Here is a 23,982-nt window from a genome sequence, read left to right as displayed (position 1 = left end):
GGTTACTATGTGATTTATAAGATTATCTCTAAAGTTCTAACAAATTGAATACAATGTGTTTTGAGTAACATTGTTTGTGAGAATCAATGTGATTTTGTCAAAGGAAGAATGATCTTGGATAATATTATATTAAGTCATAAGTTTACATGTTTGTAATTTATATGGAATAAATGAATAGATGTCTTATGCAACTCAAGAACATGTCTGAGTATAGGTATCACCTTAGGTTCATGAGACTGAACCAAAAATATATTTAACAGTTTTTTATATAAAGTCAATATAAAATGTTTTACACTATGAACAAATCACAACCAATCTTCACTAGAAAAGAAATATACAATTTTCATGCGGAAAAAAATATATCGTATTAATGTTTCTCTATATCACTAAATTATATGTTAGGTTATTGAATAAATTTTTTGTTAGATTCAAAGACTATAGCTGTAAAACTAACACAAACAAAAGTTATGATATAGACAATGCATAATATATGCAAGTGAGATTCGAACCTCGGCCACCACAAAAAAAAAAAAAAATTATGGTATATACAACTTAAAATGTCCCGATCACCTTTAATAATATTGAAATTCAATTGCAATAAGTTACAAATAAACTAAACCATTAAAAAGAGAGCAATTCAATTGTGTTACTTAATTCGATTTCATCAACATTAGAATGTCAGGATGGCCGAGTGGTCTAAGGCGCCAGACTCAAGTTCTGGTCTTCGAGAGAGGGCATGGGTTCAAATCCCACTTCTGACATTTTCTTTTTCTTTTTTCTAACTAATAACTCTTTTTTTAATTAAATCTAACTAACAACTTATTTTTTTTCTCTAAATAAATGAATTCGTTACATATTTAAGAAATGGAAATTAGGAGTAGAAAAGAGAGCAGTTCAATTGTGTTACTTAATTTTGTTAAGCAATTACACATTTGATTTAGATATTATTAGACAATGATAATTAAAAAGTTAGTTAAGTTTGTTTTGAAAGTATAAGCTTGCTACACAAGCAAGTGAGTTGTATAAATAAATTTAGCAGAGTTTAAATTAATAAAGAGAGTGTGTGCTACGCTCTACCAAACTATGAGGAAATCTTTCTTATTTGGAATTGAAATATTTGATAAGTTTTTTTTTTTTTTTGAGAGGAAATATTTGATAAGGTTGTTACATGTTAATTTTGATAATATGTGATTCCAAATTTGTTATTAGTTGTTACATGTTAAGGTTCTTATGAAAATAATTTTGACTCAAATATATAACCAAATCTTTTTTTTTATTTAGATCAGACAAATAAAAATTTTGGAATCCCGATTTTTTATTTATGGGTTAAATATGTTTTTGGTCCCTACATTTTTTCTCATTTTAATTAATAGTCCTTACATTTCAATAAATGTTTTTAAAATCCCTACATTTTTTATCCGTTAGCACAAATAGTCCCTGCCGTCAAATAATTAACTGGACGCTGACGTGGAAGTATATGTGGCAATGGGTCCCACTCATCAAATGATTGTTAATTAAAATATAGATTAGTGTTAATTTATATTTTAATCAAATAATTAACACTAAAATACAATTAAAATAATATAAACAGAAAGTAAAGAGACCCTACAAATAACAAAGCCAAAAAATAGAAACCCTAGATTTTCAGAAAGTCCTCCTTTGAAGAACACCTAGCGGCGCTACCGAATCCCAGTTCCAATTCAAGTTCGTTGTGTTTAGTGTGTTGGCTGATTTTCAAGTTGTATCTGTGATTTTCGCGTTCTGTTTTGTGGTTCAGGTATGTTAACTTTTAGGATTTGTATTGTTTAATGTTTGTTTGTTTCTTTGATGATTCTTGTGGTCCAAAATGGTTTTGTTATTGTTGTTTACTGTTGGTAATAAACTATTGAGTTTGTTTTTGTCCTTTGCTTTCAAGTTGGCTTTGTTTACTGTTTTTTTTCGATTTGAACATGGGAAAGGGGGTTTTTTGATGCTCTTTTGTTGTATTGAATACATGTGGGGTAGAGCAGTAATGTTGGGTTTGAAATCTTTATGTTTGGAATCAACTGTATTTTCGTTTTTGCCTTAAAATCAGATTGTGTGTTGGAACTTACCATTTTGCCCTTTGTTTTGGTAGGTATGGCTTTTACAAGTATATTTCATGTTAAGGGTTTTTTTGTAAGTGACAATGGGATGAAGTATGTGGGTGGCGCTACTCATGCAATGGATGGTCTAGACAAAGATAGGTGGTCTTTTTTTGAGATTCAAGGAACTGTGAAAGAGTTGGACACAACTGCTGGAGAATTTAAAATGTGGTGGAAACCTACAACTATATCACTAGATTCTGGTTTGTTCAAGGTTGGTGATGATGAAGATGCTTCCAAAATATCAAAGTATGCTACTGATCACAATGCTCCAGTTGAAATATATGTGGAGTATGTAAATGAAGCTAATGCAAATGCAAGTTATCCTGTGTGTTTGGACAATGACAGTGTGAGAAAAGACAAAGGCAAGGGTGTGGCTATTCCTACTGATGAGTCTGGTTCTGATGATGATTATTGTGAAAGTGAGCATTCAGATTTGGATGTAAGCATTGAAGACAGTGAAGAAGAGAGGGACTTGGGGTTAGATGATGGATTTGAAGAAGAGCTGGTTGAGTTTGCTGGTGAAGGAACTTCTCAAGTTAGACAACCTAATGATGTTGATGATAGTAATGCTCCACATGATGGTGATGGTGCTGATGAACTTAATGAGGCTGAAGATGATTATGTGTCAGAAGATCTTGATAGTGCGAGTGATTCTGGTGGTGATGGATGTGCTGAACTTAAGCCAAGATATCCCAAGTTTAGAAGTGAAGATCTTACTAAAACATTTAAGTTCACTGTGGGCATGGAATTCTCTTCACTGAAACAGTTCAAAGATGCAATTCTTGAACACAATGTGTTGAATGGAAAGCAGGTAAAGTTTAGGAAAAATGATGCAGATAGGGTTAGGGTGGTTTGTAAGTCTTTTGACACATGTGGTTACACTGCGTTGGTTAGTAGAGTTGTTAGGAGTCACACTTTTAGGGTTAAGACACTTGTACCAAAACACACATGTGGGAGAGTCTTTGATAACAAGAATGCTAAGTCTGAGTGGGTAGCTAAGGTTATCTTTGATAGGATGAAATGCTCTAAAGGGATGCAGATTAATGATGTTGTTACTGAAGTTAGAACCAAGTATTCAACTGGCATAACATTTTCAACAGCTTTTAAAGCTAGACAAATAGCTAGAAAGCTTGTGGATGGTGATAGTGTCAAGCAGTATGCATTGTTGTGGTCCTATAGTGAGGAATTAAAAAGAGCATGTCGTGGAAATAATTGTAAGTTGCACATTGAAAGGCCTGCCCCTACGTTGGAGCCTAGGTTTGGAAGGTTTTACTTATGCCTCGATGGTTGCAAGAAGGCTTTGAAAATTGCTTGTAGGCCACAGATGGTTTCGAAGGCTTGGTGGTCTAGAACACAGATTCTGTCTTAGACATCTCTATGCAAATTTTAAAAAGAAGTTTGGTGGTGGGACACTTATAAGAGACCTCATGATGGCTGCAGCTAAGGCTACATATGTGGAGGCATGGGAGGAGAAGATGCAACAGATCAAGAATATTAGTGAACCTGCTTATGAATGGCTGATGAATATCCCTAAGAAAGGTTGGTGCAAACATGCCTTTTCATATCATACAAAGTGTGATGTGCTGATAAATAACCTTAGTGAGAGTTTTAATGCAACAATTTTATTGCAAAGGGAAAAGCCAATTATAACTATGTTTGAGTGGATTAGGACATACTTAATGGGTAGATTTGCAAAGCTTAAGGAGAAATCTGAAAAATATAGAGGGACTATAATGCCTAAACCTAAGAAGAGACTTGACTGGGAGATTGAAAAAAGTGGAAACTGGTTTGCTACTTGGGTAGGGGGGTTGAAATTTGAAGTTACACATTCACTTTTTCTTGATAAGTTTGTGGTAGACTTAGGAAAAAGAAGCTGTTCATGTAACTCTTGGGACTTGGTGGGAATCCCCTGCAGGCATGCAGTTGCAGCCATTAATATGAAGGGTGATGATCCTATTACATATGTGAATAGGTGTTACACCAAGGTTTGTTACCAAGACTGCTATGATCAAATTATTTCACCAATTAATGGTCAGAATAAGTGGCCTAAGACAAACTACCCAGAAGTTTTACCCCCTCAATTCAAACGTGGCCCTGGGAGACCCAAGAAGTTAAGGAGAAGAGAACCTGATGAAGAAAGGATGGAAAATGGTAAGTGGTCAAGAGCACATACCACAACTAGGTGTAAGAGATGCTTGAAAGTTGGACATAACAAGAGAACCTGTAAGGCAGTTCTTCCTACTGTTGATGATGCTGCAGTAAGCATTGATGAGGTTCAACCTCTGCCTACCCAGCCAAGCCAGCCAACTGTTGCAGCACCTGCTCAGTCAAGCCAGCCAATTGTTGTTGCATCTACACAGATAAGCCAGGCCCCTGTTGCTGCACCTAAGAAAAGAGTATGCTTTTTTTTGCAGTCTATTATATTTTTCTCTTTTATTATGCTTTAACATGTTGAATTCTATTATTAGGGGAGACCTTGTAAGAAAGTAGTTGATGGTCAGTCTAGTGGTGTTGTGAAAAGGAAACAACAAGCTGCTACCAAGAAAAGAAAAGTTGTTGCTGATAACTCTGCTAAATCTGTGGGGACTAATAATGTGGTAAGTCTTTTAACTTTACTAAGAGAGTATTTACTTGTGGTAACATGTTTAAGAGAATATTTATTTATTTATGAATGAAATGTTATGCAGTCTGGTCATAATGAAGCTGAAACCATATTCCAAACATTGAAAGCCTTACCACCAAATGTGTTTGAAGAGACAATGAAGCAATTGGTAGTCGGGCTCGCGAAATGGCATAATGAAGTGGGAGAGAAAACACCAAAGCCAGAAGAAGATGCATGAAATTAAATCATGGAATATTAACTTAGATTATTAGGACCTTTTTTTATGCTTGATACATGTTTGCCTGTGAATTAAGAATTTGTAATCAAGCTTTTGCGTGTAATGCTTCATCTATTTTGTGAACTTTGTGATGAAGCTTAACTACTACTGATGACAGGCTTTTTTTGTTGGTCAACATTTCCAGTGTAGACAATTGGAGTACCAATTGCAAGTTCAATGTGATATACAATTGGAATGCCAATTGCATTTTATGTTATTCAAGTGTCACCGTTGTTTTTTAACATCTCAAAATTATTATAACATGTTCATTTTGTAGTTATATAATGTGAGCTTATAATTATGCTAAGTGGCATGTTTTTATTGGTGTATAGTTCTGTTTATAACATGTTCGGTTTATAAGGAGAGACTGTGTATAGTTCTGTTTTTTTGGTGTTCATAAAAGTGCATATAAAATTGGGTTAAAAGTGCATATAAAAGTGGGTTATTTTGGATACTATAAATTCATAAAATTCATAAAAGTGCATATAAAAGGAGGAAGAAGAATTTTTTTGGGAATTTAGGGATTTGAATCACCAATGAAATGGGTTATATCCATGGGTCGGGTCAAATTAACCATTCAATTCGGTCCAATCCATTAAAAACCCGTATCAACAAAAAAAAAATGCCACGTAAGCACTCTGTTTGATGGTTGGGCATAATTTGACGGCAGGGACTATTTGTGCTGACGGATGAAAAATGTAGGGATTTTAAAAACATTTATTGAAATGTAAGGACTATTAATTAAAATGAGGAAAAATGTAGGGACCAAAAACATATTTAACCCTTTATTTATTGATAAGGTCATATTTTTTGGATCAAAGATAAAGAGAAACGTATATTTATTTGAAATCCCTAAAAAAAAAACTATTTGAAAGAAAAAAAATTGTCATCGTGTATCAAAAACATAATTTTTTTCATCAAAAAATAGATTTATATTTATTCTTTTAAAAAATATTTATGTTTATAAGATCAATTTATTTTTGTTACCATGTTATCGATACAAAATTTTTACTTAAATTTAGCAATAATTAATCCCCTAAGTCCACATCACCAATTTTACGGTAATACTTAATAAGCATCAATTTTCTCCAACCCAACACCTCAAAATAAATTATTGAATAGGTCCCACCAATAACTCTAGATCATTACATTTTTAACAAAATTTATTCATTATACTAAGATTTATTAAATGTGACTCATAAAAAATGAAGAGAGAGAGAGAGAGAGAGAGAGAGAGCCACCCTCTCCTCCATTCAATTTACATAAATTTACAAGGATTTTTACTTTGACCATATAAGGTCTGAAACTCGTTAGGACCGGATAACCCATTTTGGCGGCTCTACACACTCTAATACACCAATACATAGGCACTCCAAACTTAGTATTCCCAAAATTTCAAAGAAAAAAACATCAAAACTATCCAAAAGAAAAGAAGAGAATAACTTAGAGCAGAAAAGCAGAAAAAACACAACATAGTCTTTCTAACATACTTGAAAACTTGTGAATCTAGAAACTTTTCTTCTCCACTTTTTCCTTTCCCAATCATACATATACTTATGAATCCTTTTCCAACCGCACCATACGACTCTTTTTATCTATTTTCAACTGTAACCATTGTCCATTGTTTAATCACCCATCTGATTCTGATCGAAGCTATGAACGATGGTGATCCACATGTCCAACCAAGACTCTTTCAACCCCCATTCGATCAATCTACGAGATCTAACAAACAAACATGGCTGATATTATCAAAATCGTGGGTCTTATGTAAACTATAGCTATAACTTTATATACTAAAATTAATTAATTAATCATAAGTCTTTGATTTTTTTAACAGATCGTAAGTCTTTGATATTTATTATAATATTCATTTGTTTATTACACGTTTGATGTTTTATATTTAGTTAAATACTACCATGGCGTACTATTTTATAAGTTGATTTAAAAGATTTTAGATTATATTTTAATTATGTGATTTTTTTTTATTGTCTTTTTGTTGTTAAAGTGTAGATAATGGATGCATGTATGAGTGCTTAGGTGCCTAAAGGGTATGATATAGGGGAAAAAACCAAACTTTGTTGCCCACGAAGGTACGAGCTCGAATACGAACATATTTTATAAACACGGGTATAAGGATGGACACTATAGTACCCTGCGCAATGCCAATGGAAACCTATTGGCATCCTTAGTATTAATGATGCTCCTCTTAATCAAATTATTAGAATTGTTTTGTCTTCGGACAAACCGCTTGAACAGAAAAAATTGGGAGGCTTGAGCGAAAATAAATTAAATTTTTTTTGGTACAGAAAATAAAATTTAAGTTGCAATTTAAAAAAAATAAAGAAATTAAAACGTAAATTCATAAATCTATATGTACACTAGTATGGCTACATGCACAATCCATCAAAATATATAAAGAAACCTCACTACATAGTAAGCAAAATAAATCTAAAAAATTTCACAACAAGCAATGCAAGATAATATCACCAACTATTTTTCTCAATCCCAATAAACAACTGTTTTTTAATATGAAATGGCATAAAAAGTAAACAACTTACATTCTGTTATGAAATGGCATCATGAATTGTTTCAAAAATTGCTTGAATTAATTAATAAAGCATTTTAAAAATCTACTAAACCTCGGTAGATGCATGCTTTACTAATTAAAGAAAGATAAAAACACAATAAAAATATTATTAATTTTAATTAAATTAAAAAATCAATTTTGAATATTCAGTAAATCACACACAATTGATTTTCTCTTATTCTCATAAATTAAGCATGACTTTTGAAGTCATGCATTTAATTAACAAACACACCACCTACTAGACTAGATACATAAACCACAAATACATGTTGCAAATACATTACATATCCCACTCATTCATCATTGATTAAATATTACACTCTTTGAGGAGTCATAAATGAATATTATATATGATAAAAATACAATGTGATTGTAAATTTTAATTTCTATTAAATTATGTATTTTGTATCATTATCTATCTAATAACCGTTTTGTTCAAATAGTCACATAAAGTTATGTAATATTCTATTATTTATGGATGAAATATAAACTACATTAGTTACCCCTTTAAAATTAAACGAGAAACATCAAAAATATAAACTACATTAGTTACCCCTTTAATTTAAAATTAAACGAGAAACATCAACAACATTAATTATTTATTTGATATCTCAATGATCTTCATCTATTATTTTGCTTTTTATTTCTTCTTTTTGATACATAAGCATAAAATAAAAGTCATTTTTGTTAATAGTCAAGGACAAAAAATTGTTATCTCTCTAATAATTAACATTATAATATTATTATAAAAAATTGATACCTCTCATTTTTAAATTCACACAATTTTTTCCTACTCAACTGTTGCTTATGTTTCATCTACGTTAACACAATGTAGTAACAACTAAGCTCCAGTTTCATATTATGTAAATTGATTATTAAAGTTGTACCAAAAAAAAATTGATTATATTAATGTATGATATTTAACATATATAGGAATATTGAATAGAATAGAATATAACTTAGTTAAGTGAGAGTGATGCTCAATGTGTGGTATGTTAGAACGAGACTTCATAAGGCTTAAAAAATTTCACAAATTTGATCGTTCATTTTAAAAAATTTCACTAATCTATGATTTTGATCATCCAATTTGATGATGTTATGATACATTCTTTAAAATGATATAGTTTTGAAATTTTGTATAGTTGTTTCTTTTTTAGGACGAAAATTTGTGTAGTTTTTTTAGTGTGTAGTTAACCTACTACATAATTTAATTAGACCAAATTATTGTTGCAACTATAACAAGAGTTAAGTTAGTTTCATCCCACATAAAGTAGATATTAAGGACCACATATTTTTCATACTTTTTCAAGAAGCCAAACAAAATATATAAAAAAAGTCATTTGAATACAAGATGTACAAGAATAGAAAAATACGAAGGTTTTTTTTTTTTTTTTTTTCACTTTAAGTAATTAACATTATAAGTATATTTCTAATCAAAATTAAAATATTAACATGTTTAAATAAAAGTTAAATTATAAGTTGTGTTTTTCATTAAAATTAATAAAAACTAAGAGTTCAAATTGGCAGAGAGAGAAAAAAAAAACGAAAAGAAATTTTGGCCAAATATTGCTCATATTAATTTAACCTTCTATAACGTGAAACGATAATCAAATATAAAGGTCAAACTATTCTACAAATATATTGAGAGACTCAATTCTATTTATTTTCAAAAAAAGAAAATTTGTTTTCATTTTGTAAAATATATGTTTTTTCAAATTGTTAAAAAGTGAAAACAATTGTTAATTTTTATTTTTTTTTAAGAAATCAAAATGAAATTATATAATACACCAACCAGCAGATCCCAAGCACAAGATGTGCCTAGGATACCACATACAAGAGTTTAATAATACAACAAACAGAGATTACACTAGGTAGCCAAGCCCAAACAAGCCAAAGGGTCTACCCACCATCTCTGCGTATCATACACAAACACAACCTTATTAGCTTTCAGCCACCCCAAAGATAACAATTTAACCTTATCTAACAATTGAGGTACTAGATTAATAAAATTATTGAATATACGGGTGTTACGTTCACTCCACAAAACCCAAGCACTCAAAAGCCAGATAAGCTGCAAGAACGATCTTTTTGCTTTACCAACACCTGCCAAATGAGTAAACTGCACCAGATGATCTGTAATGATGTTATGGTCCACTCCTAAAACACCAATCCAATCTCGCACCTGCTGCCACAAAGATGCAAAAGTAGTACAAGAAAGAAATAAATGATCAGCTGTCTCCACGTGAACGCAACCAAAAACACAAAATATATCATCCGTGGGAACAACACCACGAGTCGCCAGATTAGCTTTCGTTGGCAATCGATCGCGAATAAGCTGCCACGCAAAAACTGAAACCTTAAAAGGAACCTGAGGATGCCACACCAAATCAAAAGGTAAACCCATTAGAGGATCATCCCCAGTAGTCAACAAATCCAAATCATAGGCACCTCTCACAGAGTACCCCTCTGCAGTATCCGGAAGCCACTCCCAAAAATCTGAAACATTAGGAACCAAAGAGATATCAAATGAAAACAATTGTTAATAAGGAGATGGAAGATCTACATGATAAACAATCGTGATCAAGAGAAGATAAAAGATAATCTAAAAAGAATGTATTTTTAAAAGTTATAACAGACAACACAAACACAACGTTTCCACTAACATATCGACACCGATATAATTTTAAAAAATTGAATGTAATCATGTGTGTCGGTGTCAGACATAAGCATGAAGTGCATATACAGACACAAAACACGTTAACGTCGATGGTTAACATAATTCAATGTAAGTTGGCGTCGAACGCCGAAACATGGCTTCCACATCAGAAGCGTAAGTGCAACAAAAGTAAACATGTCGATACTACTAAGGTTTTAAACTTGTTATCGAGAAATCAGTATTCTCCCCTTGGAATTGTTTTTGATAAATAATCGATACAAAAAGTTTACAAAGAAAGGTAGTGAAAATTGACAAGATTCCAAACCCAAATCTAAGAATAATTTGCAAACGAAGTTAGAGAACGAACATGATGAAGATGAAGAAATGACAATGGTGAGAGCAGAGCGGTGAAGTTATTCCAGAAATGGAAACAAAAGTGAGGAGAGAGGGGAAAGAGAGAATGGTGTTTATATTGTGTGTCGACGAGAGAGAAGATGAATTTATGTTTTCCCGCTTTCTGTCTCAGCATTGTATATTTATTTTTCTATTTTTAATTACAATTTAATTCTTTACTTTTAATTTAGTTTTTAATCATCTACTTTTAATTGAGTTTTTTTTTTTTTTTACATCCTTTTAATTGAACGGTGACCGCCTATTTTTTTTATTAAAATAAAGTTTAAACATACATAGATGAAGAAAAGCATACTCCCTCCGTTTTAAATAATAAGCAAATTTCACATTTTAGATTCATTCTATTAATGATGTAAAATACATCATTAATTGAATGAACCTAAAAAGTCAAATTTGCTTATGATTAAAAACGGATGGAGTACAAATTAATCAAATGAAAAAATAATTAAGGACTTTAAATGGTAACTTTTTATGAAAGTTTGTGTAATAAAGTGCATTGGAAATTAAAACCTTTAATATTTTTAAAGAATAATTACTTAGTTTAGAATGTTTAAAAGAGTCTCAGAGACACTCGTTAACAAACCCAAAAATAATACTTCCTCCGTCTCAAAATAAAACTGAGTTATTTGCAAAATATAATTGATCCATTTCATTTTTCAATGCAATATTAATTATTTTTTTTCTTTTTCACTTATGTATATGTTTATTAATATATGTTAAATGAACAAAAGACTCACTTATTATAAGACGGGGTGGAGCATTGAGTTAAGAAAATGAAGAAAATTATGGGAGGGGGGAGCACGTAAGATTGAGTTAAGAAATTGAAGAAAAGAGAGCAGTTCAATCGAGTTACTTAACTTTGTTAATAAATTACGCACTTCATGAAGATATTATTAGATAATGATAATTAAAAGTTAGTTATAAACTTGCCATAAAGATTTTGATTTCTCATTATTCTCACTCCTTCAATCCTTTCAATTTTTCCAAAACTCTAATTTTCTAAATTTAATTTAGTTCCATCAAGTTGTTCTATCAAATTGACATCAAGAGCAAGGTTAGAGTCTTAGAGATCCCCATTCTAAGACATGTTGTTCAATGATCAAATATAAATCCTCTTTGTAACATTAACCCTCGTTTTGCATCCTCCTTTCAAACACTGTACATTCTGCAGAGAAAAAGTACAGACCAAATATAAATCTACATGAAAATCAAGTAAAAGTTGCACATAGTAGACATTTGAAGAAAAAAAATAATGCAAATAGGAGTTCATGTATCCACCGAATTGCATGATATAGACCCGGGGCCTCCCCAATGTCAACAGAACGTGATAAAGTGAACCACATGGTTTTTGAGCGGACTTGGTTTCATGCTGAATCTCGAAGCAAAGGTTATAATAAGGTCATGGTTAGCACCGATCTAATTAAGATAAGGGATGTGTACTATATATAATCATAAAAGTCACAATTTACAAAATATAATATATGAGATCAAAATAAAAAAAAACAAAGAGTAAATAGTCAATTACCCCCCTGAAATTGTAAGTTTCGTCAATTACCCCCTGAAATTGCACAACGTTGATCAATTTACCCCCTCCGTCAAATTTTTCTGTTAGTTAACATGACGTTTTGCAAATACCCCCTGAACTTGAAAATTTATATATTTTTTTCTTATCCTTAAAAGTGACTGCATTATCACTGAATTGTGGAACATATTAGCTAAGTTTTGTCGATATACAACCATATATTGACAGTATTGTAGAACAAATTGACAGTATTTGGTAAACCCTACAATAATGTTCAAAACTCAAGAATATTTACAAAACAAACATAAAAGTGTTTCTTTGTTCCAACATCAGATGTTGTTTTCCCTTTTTCAAGTTGTTCTTAACCCCGTTAGAGATCAAAAGGATGATGGCTATCATGTTTTTTTACTCTCTTAAAAAAAAAACATAATGAAATATACATAATATAATATTATTACCATTCCTTTGAATCCTAACGGGGGAAGAAGACCATAACTCATTCAAGATTCTTTATAAAGTGAGAGAAGTAACAAGTTTATGTATTTTTTCTTGAAAGTGAGAGAAGTGTGTTGATGGTGTGCACCGCTCACAATATAAAGGAAGTGAAATTTTTGGTGTGGTTAAAATTAGCAATAGCAAGGCCATATACTTTGACATCTTGGTAATTCTTGGTTATGCCAATCATGTATTATTTATGTGCTTCATTATGTTTGACATGTATTAGTTTTCCATCTGACAAGTGTGGTTGTACTTTACTATGCTGACTTTCTAATCGTTAGACTCTAATACATGGTTAATGTTTGATTGTTTAAAGGAACATATATGGTTGTATACCATCAAAACTTAGCTAATATGCTCCACAATTCAGTGATAATGCAGTCACTTTAAAGCATAAGAAAAAAATATATAAATTTTTAAGTTCAGGGGGCATTTTGCACATAAGTACAAAACTTCAAGGGGGTATTTGCAAAACGTCATGTTAACTAACAAAAAAATTTAACGGAGGGGGTAAATTGATCAACGTTGTGCAATTTCAGGGGATAATTGGAGTTTTGTTAATTTCAAGAGGGTAATTGACGAAACTTACAATTTCGGAGGGTAATTGACTATTTACTCTTATCTAAATGTAAAGTTTCTGTATACCTCTTTGTGAAATATTTTATAAGTATCTATGTGTATCCGTCGAGTATCTTATAAGTATCCGATAAAATATATATTTTAAAGAAAAATAATTTATTCTAATATCCTGTGAATACGTATCCGCGAGTATCCGTGAAATGTTGGTAATTTTGAAATATTTGACTTCATAGCCGGAAATGAAATAGCAGCAACGACTCTATAGAATAAGTGTTTCTTGGAGCAAAGCACCAATGTTAGGTTAGGTACTCAAATAGTAATACCGTAAAATGGAATGTGTAATTTTCTTTTGTTCGGGAGAAGGGGAGACTCTCCAACTCCAAGACTAAAAGTAGAAGAAGAAGTACATATTTTAGATTCTATTGTGATATTTCTCCCTCCATTCATTAAAGTTCATTGCCAATTGTAGTAGTGAATTTGTTCCTATATTTTTGGATTCTATGCCAAGCCTATGCCTAAGAGCTATTTATTTCGAATAAAAAAATAATGGTATACATCTTAACAAGAGAAGTGTAATTGAATGAAAAATCTAAACAATTTATTATTTTTTCTAGATGTCTTTCATCCAAATGACTCATGACATTACTTCTGCAGTACATTGGATCGTAACAACTTCTTCTAGTAAAGATAGATTATTATGATAGAGTTAGAATCATCTCCATTTAATATTATGTTGTGTTTTACATTGATTAAGACTAACATCAATTGAGGTTGATACATGAGCAACGCAGAATCTAGTTTGTGAATCAGACATATAGAATAAACATCAAAATATATCTCACCAAACACATAATCTTATATAGACAAAGTATGAATTTAACCTTGATGGTTTATTTTTTTTACCGTGAATGCAACAAAGTCGGCTTTCAAGAGTTAGATTGATCCACGGGTATGTTCAAGCTTTGATTCTGATACAGAAAAGAATGAAAGATAAAACCAACATTTGGAAAATGATGGAGGATAGAAACAGAGAAAAATGTAGAAAAAAAAAAAGCAGAAAGAAAACAGAAGAGTATGTGATGCAGGCATACCTTTCAAATTCTTTTCTTGTAAAAGGAAAAATCAAACTTACGGTGAAAAAACGATTGCATCTGCAGAATAAATTTTCTTTTTGCAGAAAACATAGTAACTAAAGACAAAAATCATTTGATTTCATACTTCTCCAAAACAAAATCATAGAGACAGAAATCACCATAGCAAACTCTTAGGAAACGACAATGTCACTTAAGGACTATGGCGCTTTGAAAAAGAAAATGACTACGGCTTGTTAATGGTAAAGATGTGAAGAGGATCAGACACTGGTATGAGGAGCACGTCGATGATGCTACTTATCATGAAGATTCTGCAGAAGGTTTAAGAAACGATTGTAAATTTCAATAAATAGCAAAATGCATTCAATTTTCGTCATACTGGATATCCGAGTATCAAGCAATTGTGAAAGAAAAATCAACCTATAAAATTGATGCTATTAATATGATTGAAATTATTAAATTAAATGCTGTTCTATAAATTGAGATACAGTACATGAAAGAGAAATAATTGTGTGATAAAAGTCATATCAGGTTTTGTAGGCAATTTGAAAAAAAAAAACGCGTCCAGAAATTAAGGCACACGCGTCCAGAAATTAAGGCAGCACAGAGGATCTCAAATTCATACTATGCAATTAAGAAATAAAACCCTGAAGTGGTGCTATAGATCATGGTAATGTGGTGCTATATCAACTAACCATTCACCACGTATATCCATCACAGTACGTATGAAATGACGACTCGTAAGAACATATTCATTATAGATAACCCATTCAGGCTTGTGGTCCAGGCAATTTGATGGATGCAAGTATACTTCCTGCTTGTCTTTAACTGTCAAGTAGCGTCCTCTCTGCTGATCAAAATGAGCCACCTGCATGAAATATCCTGCTAGCATTGTCTTTCTTATGTTGACGTAGTAGTGGCGACTATTGAAGTCAGTGCTGCATAACTTCAGATTAAACCGAGCCATGATACGCACTAGCTGTTGTCGAACATTATCAGCTGATTTCAACACCCTATAATTAATAAAGTTGTCGTAGCACCAAGAAGCATCCTCGTTGTTTTGCTTGTAGGCATGATATACATTCAAGAGTGTGAGATGATCTCCATCAACGTGTATAAACCTAGCTTTCGCTTCATCCGCAGCTATTTGTGCCTCCTTAGGCCGGATAAAGCAATTGGGTACTGACAGCATCGCAGAAATTGACAGAATCTCATTTGAACAGTTGAACTCAGGGCTAACAACAAGCATCTTTGACATCTGAGGGTCCAACGGAAACTCACTCATAATCTTACCCAACTTTGTTAAGTTACCTTCATCATCCATTGCACCCAAGTAATTCAACACTTCCAAAGCGCGCATTAAGGTTTCTGGTGCAGGAGGGTCCATAAAGTCAAAATGTACTAAATCGTCTATACCCAATTTCTTCAAAGTAAGAACTGTGTTGGCGAGATTAGATCTCAAAATTTCAGGATAGGTCTGCGGCTGAAGATCATTATTGAAACTTCTTTCCGTATAAAGTCTAAAGCATTTCCCTGGTTGTGTTCTTCCAGCACGCCCAGATCTCTGAACCGCACTAGCCTTTGATATTGGAGACACCAATAAAGACTCAACACGAGCTCGAGGGTTATAAACCTTCTGCTTAGCCAATCCAGGGTCAACAACATAGACTATACCATTGATGGTCAATGAAGTTTCTGCTATGTTTGTTGATACCAAAATCTTCCTTCCAGGAAGGCCTCCCTCTCTAACTGGAGGTGGAGCTGGCTCAAAAATCCTGTGTTGCATAGCCGGGGGAAGAGTAGAATACAACGGTACAACTTTCACAGGGCCCACCGTGTCCCCCCGAATTGCAACTTCATTGGATATTTTGCGACATGCATCTTCTATCTCTTCCTCTCCAGTAAGAAAAACAAGTACGTCTCCAGCAGGTTCAAGCGTGTGAATCTGCACCGCTGTCCAGATAGCAGCCTCCAAGTAATCTGTTTCTGGTTCTTTAGTATAAAAAATTTTCACTGGATGTAGCCTTCCTCGAACTTTCATAAGAGGGGCTCCCAAAAAATAGCTCTTAAACTTTTCAGCTTCAAGTGTTGCACTCATAACAACCAACTTCAAGTCGGGTCTGTTTTTAAGAACTTCCTTAAGAAGGCCAAATAGCACATCTGTAGCCAAAGTCCTTTCATGTGCCTCATCAAGAATAATCACTTTGTATCGTTCCAAAAGTGGATCCGTCATTGCTTCTCTCAAAAGCATACCATCTGTTAGAAATCTATGTTAGGGGAACATAAAAACATTATATTTGAGAATAAAAAATATCAGGAAAACAAGGTTATATAAATGGTACTCCCTCCAGTCACTATTATAAGCAAAAAAGAACCCTCAAATCTTGTTCACTATTATTTGAGAGGAATCTTGGTCACTATTATAAGAGAAAGTTAATTATTTTGAACTATTTAATGCTAGTGTTCCTAATATACTCGTTCATATAATTCAGAAACATTTCATGCAAGAAGTTGAGTGAGCTTTTCCAATATCAACAAAGATACTTTGGTAAATTTAACTTTTTTTCTATATCAAATCTAGACAATTAATACCTCTTAACTAATTTTTTAATCATCGTGAAATTAGTTTGTGCTTTTTGCTTATAATAGTGACAGATGGAGTATAACAACAAGCTATGCAGATCAATTAAATAAAGTTGTTTCAATGAAAAATAAAACTTACTTCAAAACTGTCTTTGCACTGCTACAATCTTCAAATCTGATGCTATAACCAACCTCTTCCCCAATACTCACATCCATCTCTTCAGCCACGCGGCGGGAAACAGACATTGCAGCCACTCTACGTGGCTGAGTGCATGCAATCATCATCTTCTTGTGTTTATCTGGAGTCTCTAAATCAACAGCTTCTAGAACAAACTGAGGGATCTGTCACCCAAAATTACACAACAAAAACAATTAAATTAGCAACCTACACACTTAGATAACCAATCTTATCCCATAACACATCTAGTATTAAATCCAAGTTCCCATCCTACAATTAACTACTCTAGTTTTAGTGCCAATTTCAACCGAATATATCATCATGTATTATGAAATGTCTACATGACATGGTAATGGTCGCGCATCTTAATCAAGGCACTCATTAGTTTTTATATAATTTGTAACTAGTGTTGTATGATTTCATATATTAAGAACTAAATTGAGCATACCTTGTATACTTTTTAGAGACTATTGAACATATAAACACTAAAACACTGATTCACAAGTATATAGGCTCTGTTTGGCAATGTAAAATTTCGAGCTTATAACTTATATGCACATATGAGGAAAAAAGACTCATTTGGTAACATTTTTTTCTCCTGAGAATATAGGTTATTTTTACAAGCTAATTCAATTAACTTATAGCTTGTCATCTCTTCTCTCAATTTTACCCTTGTTGTTTTACTTGAAAAAAATACTAAATATTAATTAAACATATCTTTTTCATTGTATCCATATCAATAAACTAATTTCGTCCATTTTACCAAACACTTGAAATTCCACTATAAGGTATCAGCTGGCTTATAAGTTATTTACTATAAGTTCATCTGCCATATGCAAAGTATGAAGCTGGTGTCATAACTCTTTTCTAAGTAATGCACGCATGCATACATCACGCATGCATACATCACGCAAGCATACATGCAGGCATGGTATACTACGTACATGCATGAAAAAATCGGGGGCCTCGGTGCCATGGCACCTTCGGCGCATCGTTAAAAGAATCAGATTACAAAAACTAAGCTGGGTTGTTTTGCCACTACCGGTTTCACCAACGAGGATTAAAATCTGATTATCCTTAAAAAACTGCAAAAAATCATCTTTCTGGTGCCAAACCGGAAGGGTTTTCCTCTTCTCCAAAATCTCGAAGTAACTTGGAGAGTAAGGTTTTCCGTTCCAGCGGTTGTTGCCGATTAAACCGCCGTTGGTTTTCACCGTCTTAGCAGTAGAGTCGTCGACGACATCGAATAAACTCACCTTTCTCTTCCTCGCGATACCCATCATCGAAATTCAAAACCCTAAATTCTTAGACACCGTTTTGAACGAAATACTACGAATATAATGCGCGTTTCACGAATTCCACATGTATATACTAGTGAACCGAAACCCATGAAACAACCGCAGGCCCTGGCCAAAGGCCCAAAGTTAAAAGATTAAAAAAGAGTTCAATTAAATTAAAATACAAATAAGTTAAATTTTTTTTTTTTTGGTAGAATAAAATATAAAATTTTAAGATTTTCTTTATATAAGTTTTTTATTTTAAGTTCATTTTTTATTTTTTATTATGATTTACTATTTATATAGTTTTTAAGGGTTTGTAAAAAAAAATCAAAACATTTTTTTAAGTTTATATTTTTATTTTAGGTCAAATGCATCTAAAGGTCCTTTAAATTTTTCGTTTTTCCCAAAGTGGTCCTTTAAGTTTCAAAAGTCCCAAACAAATCTTTTAAGTTTCAAAAGTCTCAAACAAATTCTTTTAGTTTTTGAATCGTTTCAAACAAGTCATTTTAGAGGATGATGGTGATGATTCAGATGATAGCAACAAAGAGCATTATCCACCATTTGTCATGCCTAAAAAGATGACTAATTTTAAGTGGGTGTTAGGAGCCAGATTTGGTACCAAAGATGAGTTCAAGGAAGCAATTACCAATTATGCTATCTACATTATGACTTGTTTGAAACGATTCAAAAACTAAAAGGACTTGTTTAGGACTTTTGAAACTTAAAGGACCACTTTGGGAAAAATGAAATACTTAAATCATCATTATTGGTGTGAGTGTGAAGCTTTATTTAGCAAACCGTGCGTATTTTTAATAATAATACCAATAATATGATTGAGTGTGTGTTTGGTATATCGGTGGAGAGAATTGATTTTGATAGAATGAGTTTGAGAGAATTGTGTTTGGTTAAAAGTGAGTTGGATTTGAATTGATTTTTGTTTGGATATACTTATTCAAAAGTGATTCTTATGAGTTGATGTTGTTTGGATAGTTTGAATCAAAATTGATTTTGAATGTGTAATGACTAAACTATCCTTTTAATTGTATTTAAAAGTAAATTTCTCATTCTCATTAGATGATTATTTCCAACTTGTTAAATGGATTTTATTGCTTAAAAAATTCACTTAAAAATAATATCAATTTATAAGAGTAGTTTTTTTTGTTCAATTGGATAATTTTTTTAATACAATATAAGCTTCAAAAGATGTAAAAAAAAAAAAAAACCATTATAAACAAACAGTGCACCGTAATAAATAAATCATGGCTTAAAAAATACACAAGACCTTATCCTTTAACCCATCATCCTTATCTGTATCCACGTACAGTCTCTAAGCAAGAGAAACACCACTCCCACGAGAAGATTACTCCATTGAGGCACCGATTAAGAACAGATATGCGCAGTGTTTTGATTCTCAGTCTTTCAATTCATTTTCTTTGTTTTAATTTATATTATGTTTTCTCCTCTTTTCTTTGTTTCATCTGCAAATCTGTACAAAATTAGGAGATATGAAGAAAATTGAAGAAGAAGGTATGGGTAAATTGGTCACTTGAAAAATTAAAGGTTGAAACCACGTTTTCTTAGCCGCAGAAGCTACAAATCTTAGCTTCAGGAAAACTGGCTTTTTGAACCAAAATCACGTTTTATAAACCGACTTTTTCATTCATCCAAACAACATGGAAAATGCAGAAACGCAGTCTGGCAAAAAAAAAAAACCACGTTTTGAAGCTGAAAACGGGTTACCAAATTAAACACATACTGAAACAACCATGCTTTTCCTTTATGTCTTTCCAAATAACTAGAAATCAGTGTGCTGAATGATATCCTTTCAAAGTCGATTGATTATCAACATTCTTGAGAAAAATATTTGGGTTTTCTATATTTGGATTTTCTCCTCTTTTGACCAGACGTTTGACGAAAAAATCATTACAATCTATAATACAATGAGACTGCTAAATCGAGGTCTCTGCAAAAAGAAGATCATAAGAAAAAAGAAGCTAAGATTGGGGGTCCATAACTGCCGGCACACATAGTTTTTAATTATTTCTTCAATTTGATATATGTTGTATTATGAGAAAGTATTTCCATACAAATGAGTAATTAAAAATAAATAAGCAAACATGAGTTTCCCTTGTCTTATCCTCTGGTACGAGCGAAAGAATATAATTTATCTCAAATCCACATGATTTGCAGGTAAGGGATGTGATGTAGTTGTTATGCTATTTTTTGGACATAGATTGAACCATCGCCTCAGCCGCAATAATGTTATGATGAATGTTACACCCTAGGATAAAACTCGATTGATATGGGGAGATAATATAATTTGAATAAGGCTTATTCATGTTCATAATCCCTCTTTAGAAAGAAAAGAAAATTACAAACAATATTAGACAAAGATATATGCCTTGAAAAACAAACTCTTACTTATAAATCTTAGAATCATCACAAAAAGAGTATTATTAATAACATGTATAAGGGAGGGATTTACCCAAACCTGATTAACATAGTGAAACAAAGAATCTTCTTTGGACGATTTATGAGTACCCCCATACCAAAAAAGGGCTTTTTACACTCCATAAAACTAATGCTTACGATCAACCAATCATATTCTTAATATTGTTAGGGTAAATATTCGAAGACACCACCAACTCACAAATCATATTATCTTCTAAAAAATTATCTAAAGAAAACCACCTCACCAAGTTTTTCAAAGCCTCTTGTTCATCAATCCAATTACCAGTATTATCTCTGAGACAAGATTTTGTTCTTCCTTTTCTTGATTATGATCTTGGAATGATACTAATTGGTATTTCGGTCACGATCAACAATTCATTGGCTACACAACTTCTAATATAAGCACTCTTCTTAATATAAAGTAAATGGTCCATTGATCTTGAAGATCTTTTTCCATCCAAGAAATTGTTATTGTTGGAATGGAACACTAGTTAAATTAAAATTGGATAAGAAAAACACAATGTAAGAACTAGTGTGAGTGTGTGACTTAAAAATGTCCCACATTGGTAAACCACATCAACTAAAAAGTGTTTATATAAAGGTAGAGTGACTTCCAAGATGTGTCCCTTGGGGTACCCACTCTTTTGCACGGGTGAACGCTTACAAAAACATATATATCACACCCGCGATGACGACGCCGCCGTCCAGTCGTGGGTGGAAAATAATATATATTTTTTTGTCACTTGAAAATGTTAAATTAATTATTTAATTAATCTAATCATTATCCGAAAGCGCTACGCGTAACAAATAAAATTGTTACGATCCGACCCGATCCAAAACAAGTATCCAGAAGTTTCCGGATATATCCAATTACGAAACAAAACGTGTTTACTTGAGGATTAAGCCCTTAATCCCCAAGTCTCTCGTTTTTTGTTACGAACTCTTCCTATAAAAGGAGAGCTCGCCCCCCTCATTCTTCACACCAAATTTCGCAGTTGATGATTCCTGTGCGATTCCTCTCTTCTCCCTTCGACTTGTGTTAACGAGTCATTCTTCTGCTTCTACTCCTTTCTGTCCTTTTCGGTTTCGAATGGAGTGGCTACGTACCGTATTCAATAGTTTTAATCGAACGATTAGACTATATTTAGAGGTGTATATCTCGAGCGATTGTATACTGTGCAGTGTATAATCGTAACAATGATCTGAGCTGTTTTATCCTGGAGACGGCGTGGTTGTTAGTCTACCTTGCACAACTAGGGTAGTGCTGCGAAACGTCTTAAAGAGAACGACCTGGTCGTGACTCAACCCGATAATTCCTTTGGTAGTATTTTCTTATTTCTAAATTCAAAACTAACGGTTATAAACATAATGTGGACAAACTTAAATGTCATTCAATCCTAATAACTTTTTTCGTCTTGAAGATATTACCAAAAGTATTATACCAATCTTTTAATTGATTGGTAAGATTAGAAAACATGATCATCAAATTAGAAATACCAATCCAATTATTTGCAATTAATCTATCAAAATCAGCATGAGATATTATCCAAGCAACTTCAAACCTGAACGTTCGATTACAACCACTATAGGCCCCCATTTGAATAATGTCATGATAGGATGATGATCAGATTGCACCCACATAAGAGCTTTAACGAATCCATCATGATATTTTACACATTACACAAAACTCAATCAAGTTTCTTGAAGACTATATCATGATTATTCCATGTGGGGCGGTACCTCTCTGCATATACTTAGAGCATAAATATCAGGGTGACATTTGAATGTGTGAGGGACGCTTGTCAAAATAGACCTTGCTAATTGTTTTTTCTTTTTTTTTTGGGTGCCTCTTTTTTCCTTTAACAATACTTTTTGAATTAAAATGATAAAGAAAATAATGGACCCTATAAATTTAAAGTATACTATAAGATTAGCGGGACCCTATTTAAAATTTTGGATGATTGGTATAAATATTCAGAAAATATAGTTAAGTTGTTTAAATAATTAAAAAGTATGAAGTAATATAAAATATTAAGTCAAGTCTATTTATACCATCAAATATAGTGGCAAAGATGTGAGTAATCTTAGTTATGTCATTCTAGAAATTTACTTCTTTGTATACAATCAAAAATCAAACTTTCAACAAAACAATTGAACTTAAGTGATCAATGAAATTCATGGAATGATGAATCTTTCAAAAGAACACCAGTTCAATTTTTGAATGAAATAATTCTTAATCAGACTATACTTATATCACGATCAAACTTCATATTAACAACGCTCTTTTATCTAGAAGCTCAAGGTTAAAAAAAAGAGAAATGATAAGTAGACACACAATTTTGGACACAAATACAACACCATGGACAAAACAATAATTTTGGTGTGAACTAGAGGGATAGTTTGGTAACTCCACTCCCCTATTCTCGTTTTCCATGCCTTTCCATTTCTCCTCTTCCTGTTAACTTCTTCTCTCCCAGCAACAACATTTTCACCACCACCACAGCCACCACCAACACCGTCCTTGTCTGTCAAAACCACCGCCGTCCTCACACCATCAATCTATTCAGGTCAGCTCTCCCTCACGTCGCCGGTGACATCGTCTTTTCCCTCACATTGGCGACGATCCGATCAGATAACGACAACCACGCCGGTGAAGACGCCGGAGATATAACTGACGGAGCGGATCTGAGACGAACGAAGTGAGAGACCGGAATCCAATCACCACAGTGAGGTACGTCATCGCCGGAACATCTCAATTGAGCCATCGTCGTCGGCGACGGTTGTGGTGGTGTTGCTGTTAGAGCTTTGGAGAAAGAAAACCTTTGTATACTTGGTAGAGGAAGGAAGGAGACGTGGTTACCGGCAGAGAGAAGAAAAGAAGAAGAAAAAAAAAAGAGAAAAATAGTACTTTATTAAGCAACAGTAAATACTTATGGTGTCGTATATGTGTCTAATGTTTTGTGTTCAGTTATTATTTCTGTAAAAAAAATATCTTTCTTTTCCTTTGACTTATCTTCTACGGTGGATTCTAGGGTGAGGGTTCAAGTAAGTCCCTCACCGGTGTACCATTAAATTAAACCATTAAATTTAATACACGATCTAGATGTGTCAAAAATAAAGAAAAGAATATTTATAGATTTC

General features: G+C 32.7%; 3 protein-coding genes and 1 non-coding gene across 4 annotated transcripts; 2 read left to right on the top strand and 2 right to left on the bottom strand.

Annotated features, from left to right (window-relative positions):
- The first annotated feature begins 677 nt into the window (after positions 1–677).
- On the top strand, positions 678–761 carry TRNAL-CAA (transfer RNA leucine (anticodon CAA)). The gene has a single exon. It is a non-coding gene; the product is annotated as a tRNA-Leu (tRNA).
- Positions 762–2,118: 1,357 nt separating this feature from the next.
- LOC120579564 (uncharacterized) lies at positions 2,119–5,230 on the top strand. The gene is made up of 4 exons (XM_039831993.1): positions 2,119–3,340; positions 3,444–4,522; positions 4,595–4,723; positions 4,814–5,230. The coding sequence occupies exons 1-4, from the start codon at positions 2,119–2,121 to the stop codon at positions 4,964–4,966; spliced, it is 2,583 nt and encodes an 860-aa protein (XP_039687927.1). The 3' UTR covers positions 4,967–5,230.
- Positions 5,231–9,459: 4,229 nt separating this feature from the next.
- LOC112420160 (uncharacterized) lies at positions 9,460–12,002 on the bottom strand. Its single transcript, XM_024778825.1, has 2 exons — positions 11,957–12,002; positions 9,460–10,088 (listed from the first exon to the last, which is right to left on the bottom strand). Exons 1-2 carry the CDS (start codon positions 12,000–12,002, stop codon positions 9,460–9,462), a joined length of 675 nt encoding a protein of 224 aa, XP_024634593.1.
- Positions 12,003–14,870: 2,868 nt separating this feature from the next.
- LOC11424621 (probable pre-mRNA-splicing factor ATP-dependent RNA helicase DEAH2) lies at positions 14,871–18,390 on the bottom strand. Its single transcript, XM_024778112.2, has 3 exons — positions 18,137–18,390; positions 17,072–17,278; positions 14,871–16,616 (listed from the first exon to the last, which is right to left on the bottom strand). Exons 1-3 carry the CDS (start codon positions 18,388–18,390, stop codon positions 15,008–15,010), a joined length of 2,070 nt encoding a protein of 689 aa, XP_024633880.1. The 3' UTR covers positions 14,871–15,007.
- Positions 18,391–23,982: the final 5,592 nt, after the last annotated feature.

This window comes from Medicago truncatula, chromosome 3 (assembly GCF_003473485.1).
Source record: "Medicago truncatula cultivar Jemalong A17 chromosome 3, MtrunA17r5.0-ANR, whole genome shotgun sequence".
In the NCBI taxonomy this organism is placed as follows: Eukaryota; Viridiplantae; Streptophyta; class Magnoliopsida; order Fabales; family Fabaceae; genus Medicago; species Medicago truncatula.
The sequence above is the reverse complement of the archived record's forward strand: the minus strand, read 5'-3'. Positions and strand labels throughout refer to the sequence as shown.

Bases quoted from the DNA above. Each gene is read 5' to 3' on its own strand.
- LOC120579564 (XM_039831993.1), top strand. From the start codon at position 2,119: ATGGCTTTTACAAGTATATTTCATGTTAAGGGTTTTTTTGTAAGTGAC. The intron at 4,523-4,594 runs GTATGCTTTTTT...TTCTATTATTAG, and splicing joins TTGCTGCACCTAAGAAAAGA to GGGAGACCTTGTAAGAAAGT. The intron at 4,724-4,813 runs GTAAGTCTTTTA...AATGTTATGCAG, and splicing joins CTGTGGGGACTAATAATGTG to TCTGGTCATAATGAAGCTGA.
- LOC112420160 (XM_024778825.1), bottom strand. From the start codon at position 12,002: ATGTGGTTCACTTTATCACGTTCTGTTGACATTGGGGAGGCCCCGG. The intron at 10,089-11,956 runs GTCTATATCATG...CTAATGTTTCAG, and splicing joins TGACATTGGGGAGGCCCCGG to ATTTTTGGGAGTGGCTTCCG.
- LOC11424621 (XM_024778112.2), bottom strand. From the start codon at position 18,390: ATGGGTATCGCGAGGAAGAGAAAGGTGAGTTTATTCGATGTCGTCGAC. The intron at 17,279-18,136 runs CCAGCTTAGTTT...TAATTTTGGGTG, and splicing joins ACCGGTAGTGGCAAAACAAC to ACAGATCCCTCAGTTTGTTC. The intron at 16,617-17,071 runs GTAAGTTTTATT...CCCCTAACATAG, and splicing joins AGTGCAAAGACAGTTTTGAA to ATTTCTAACAGATGGTATGC.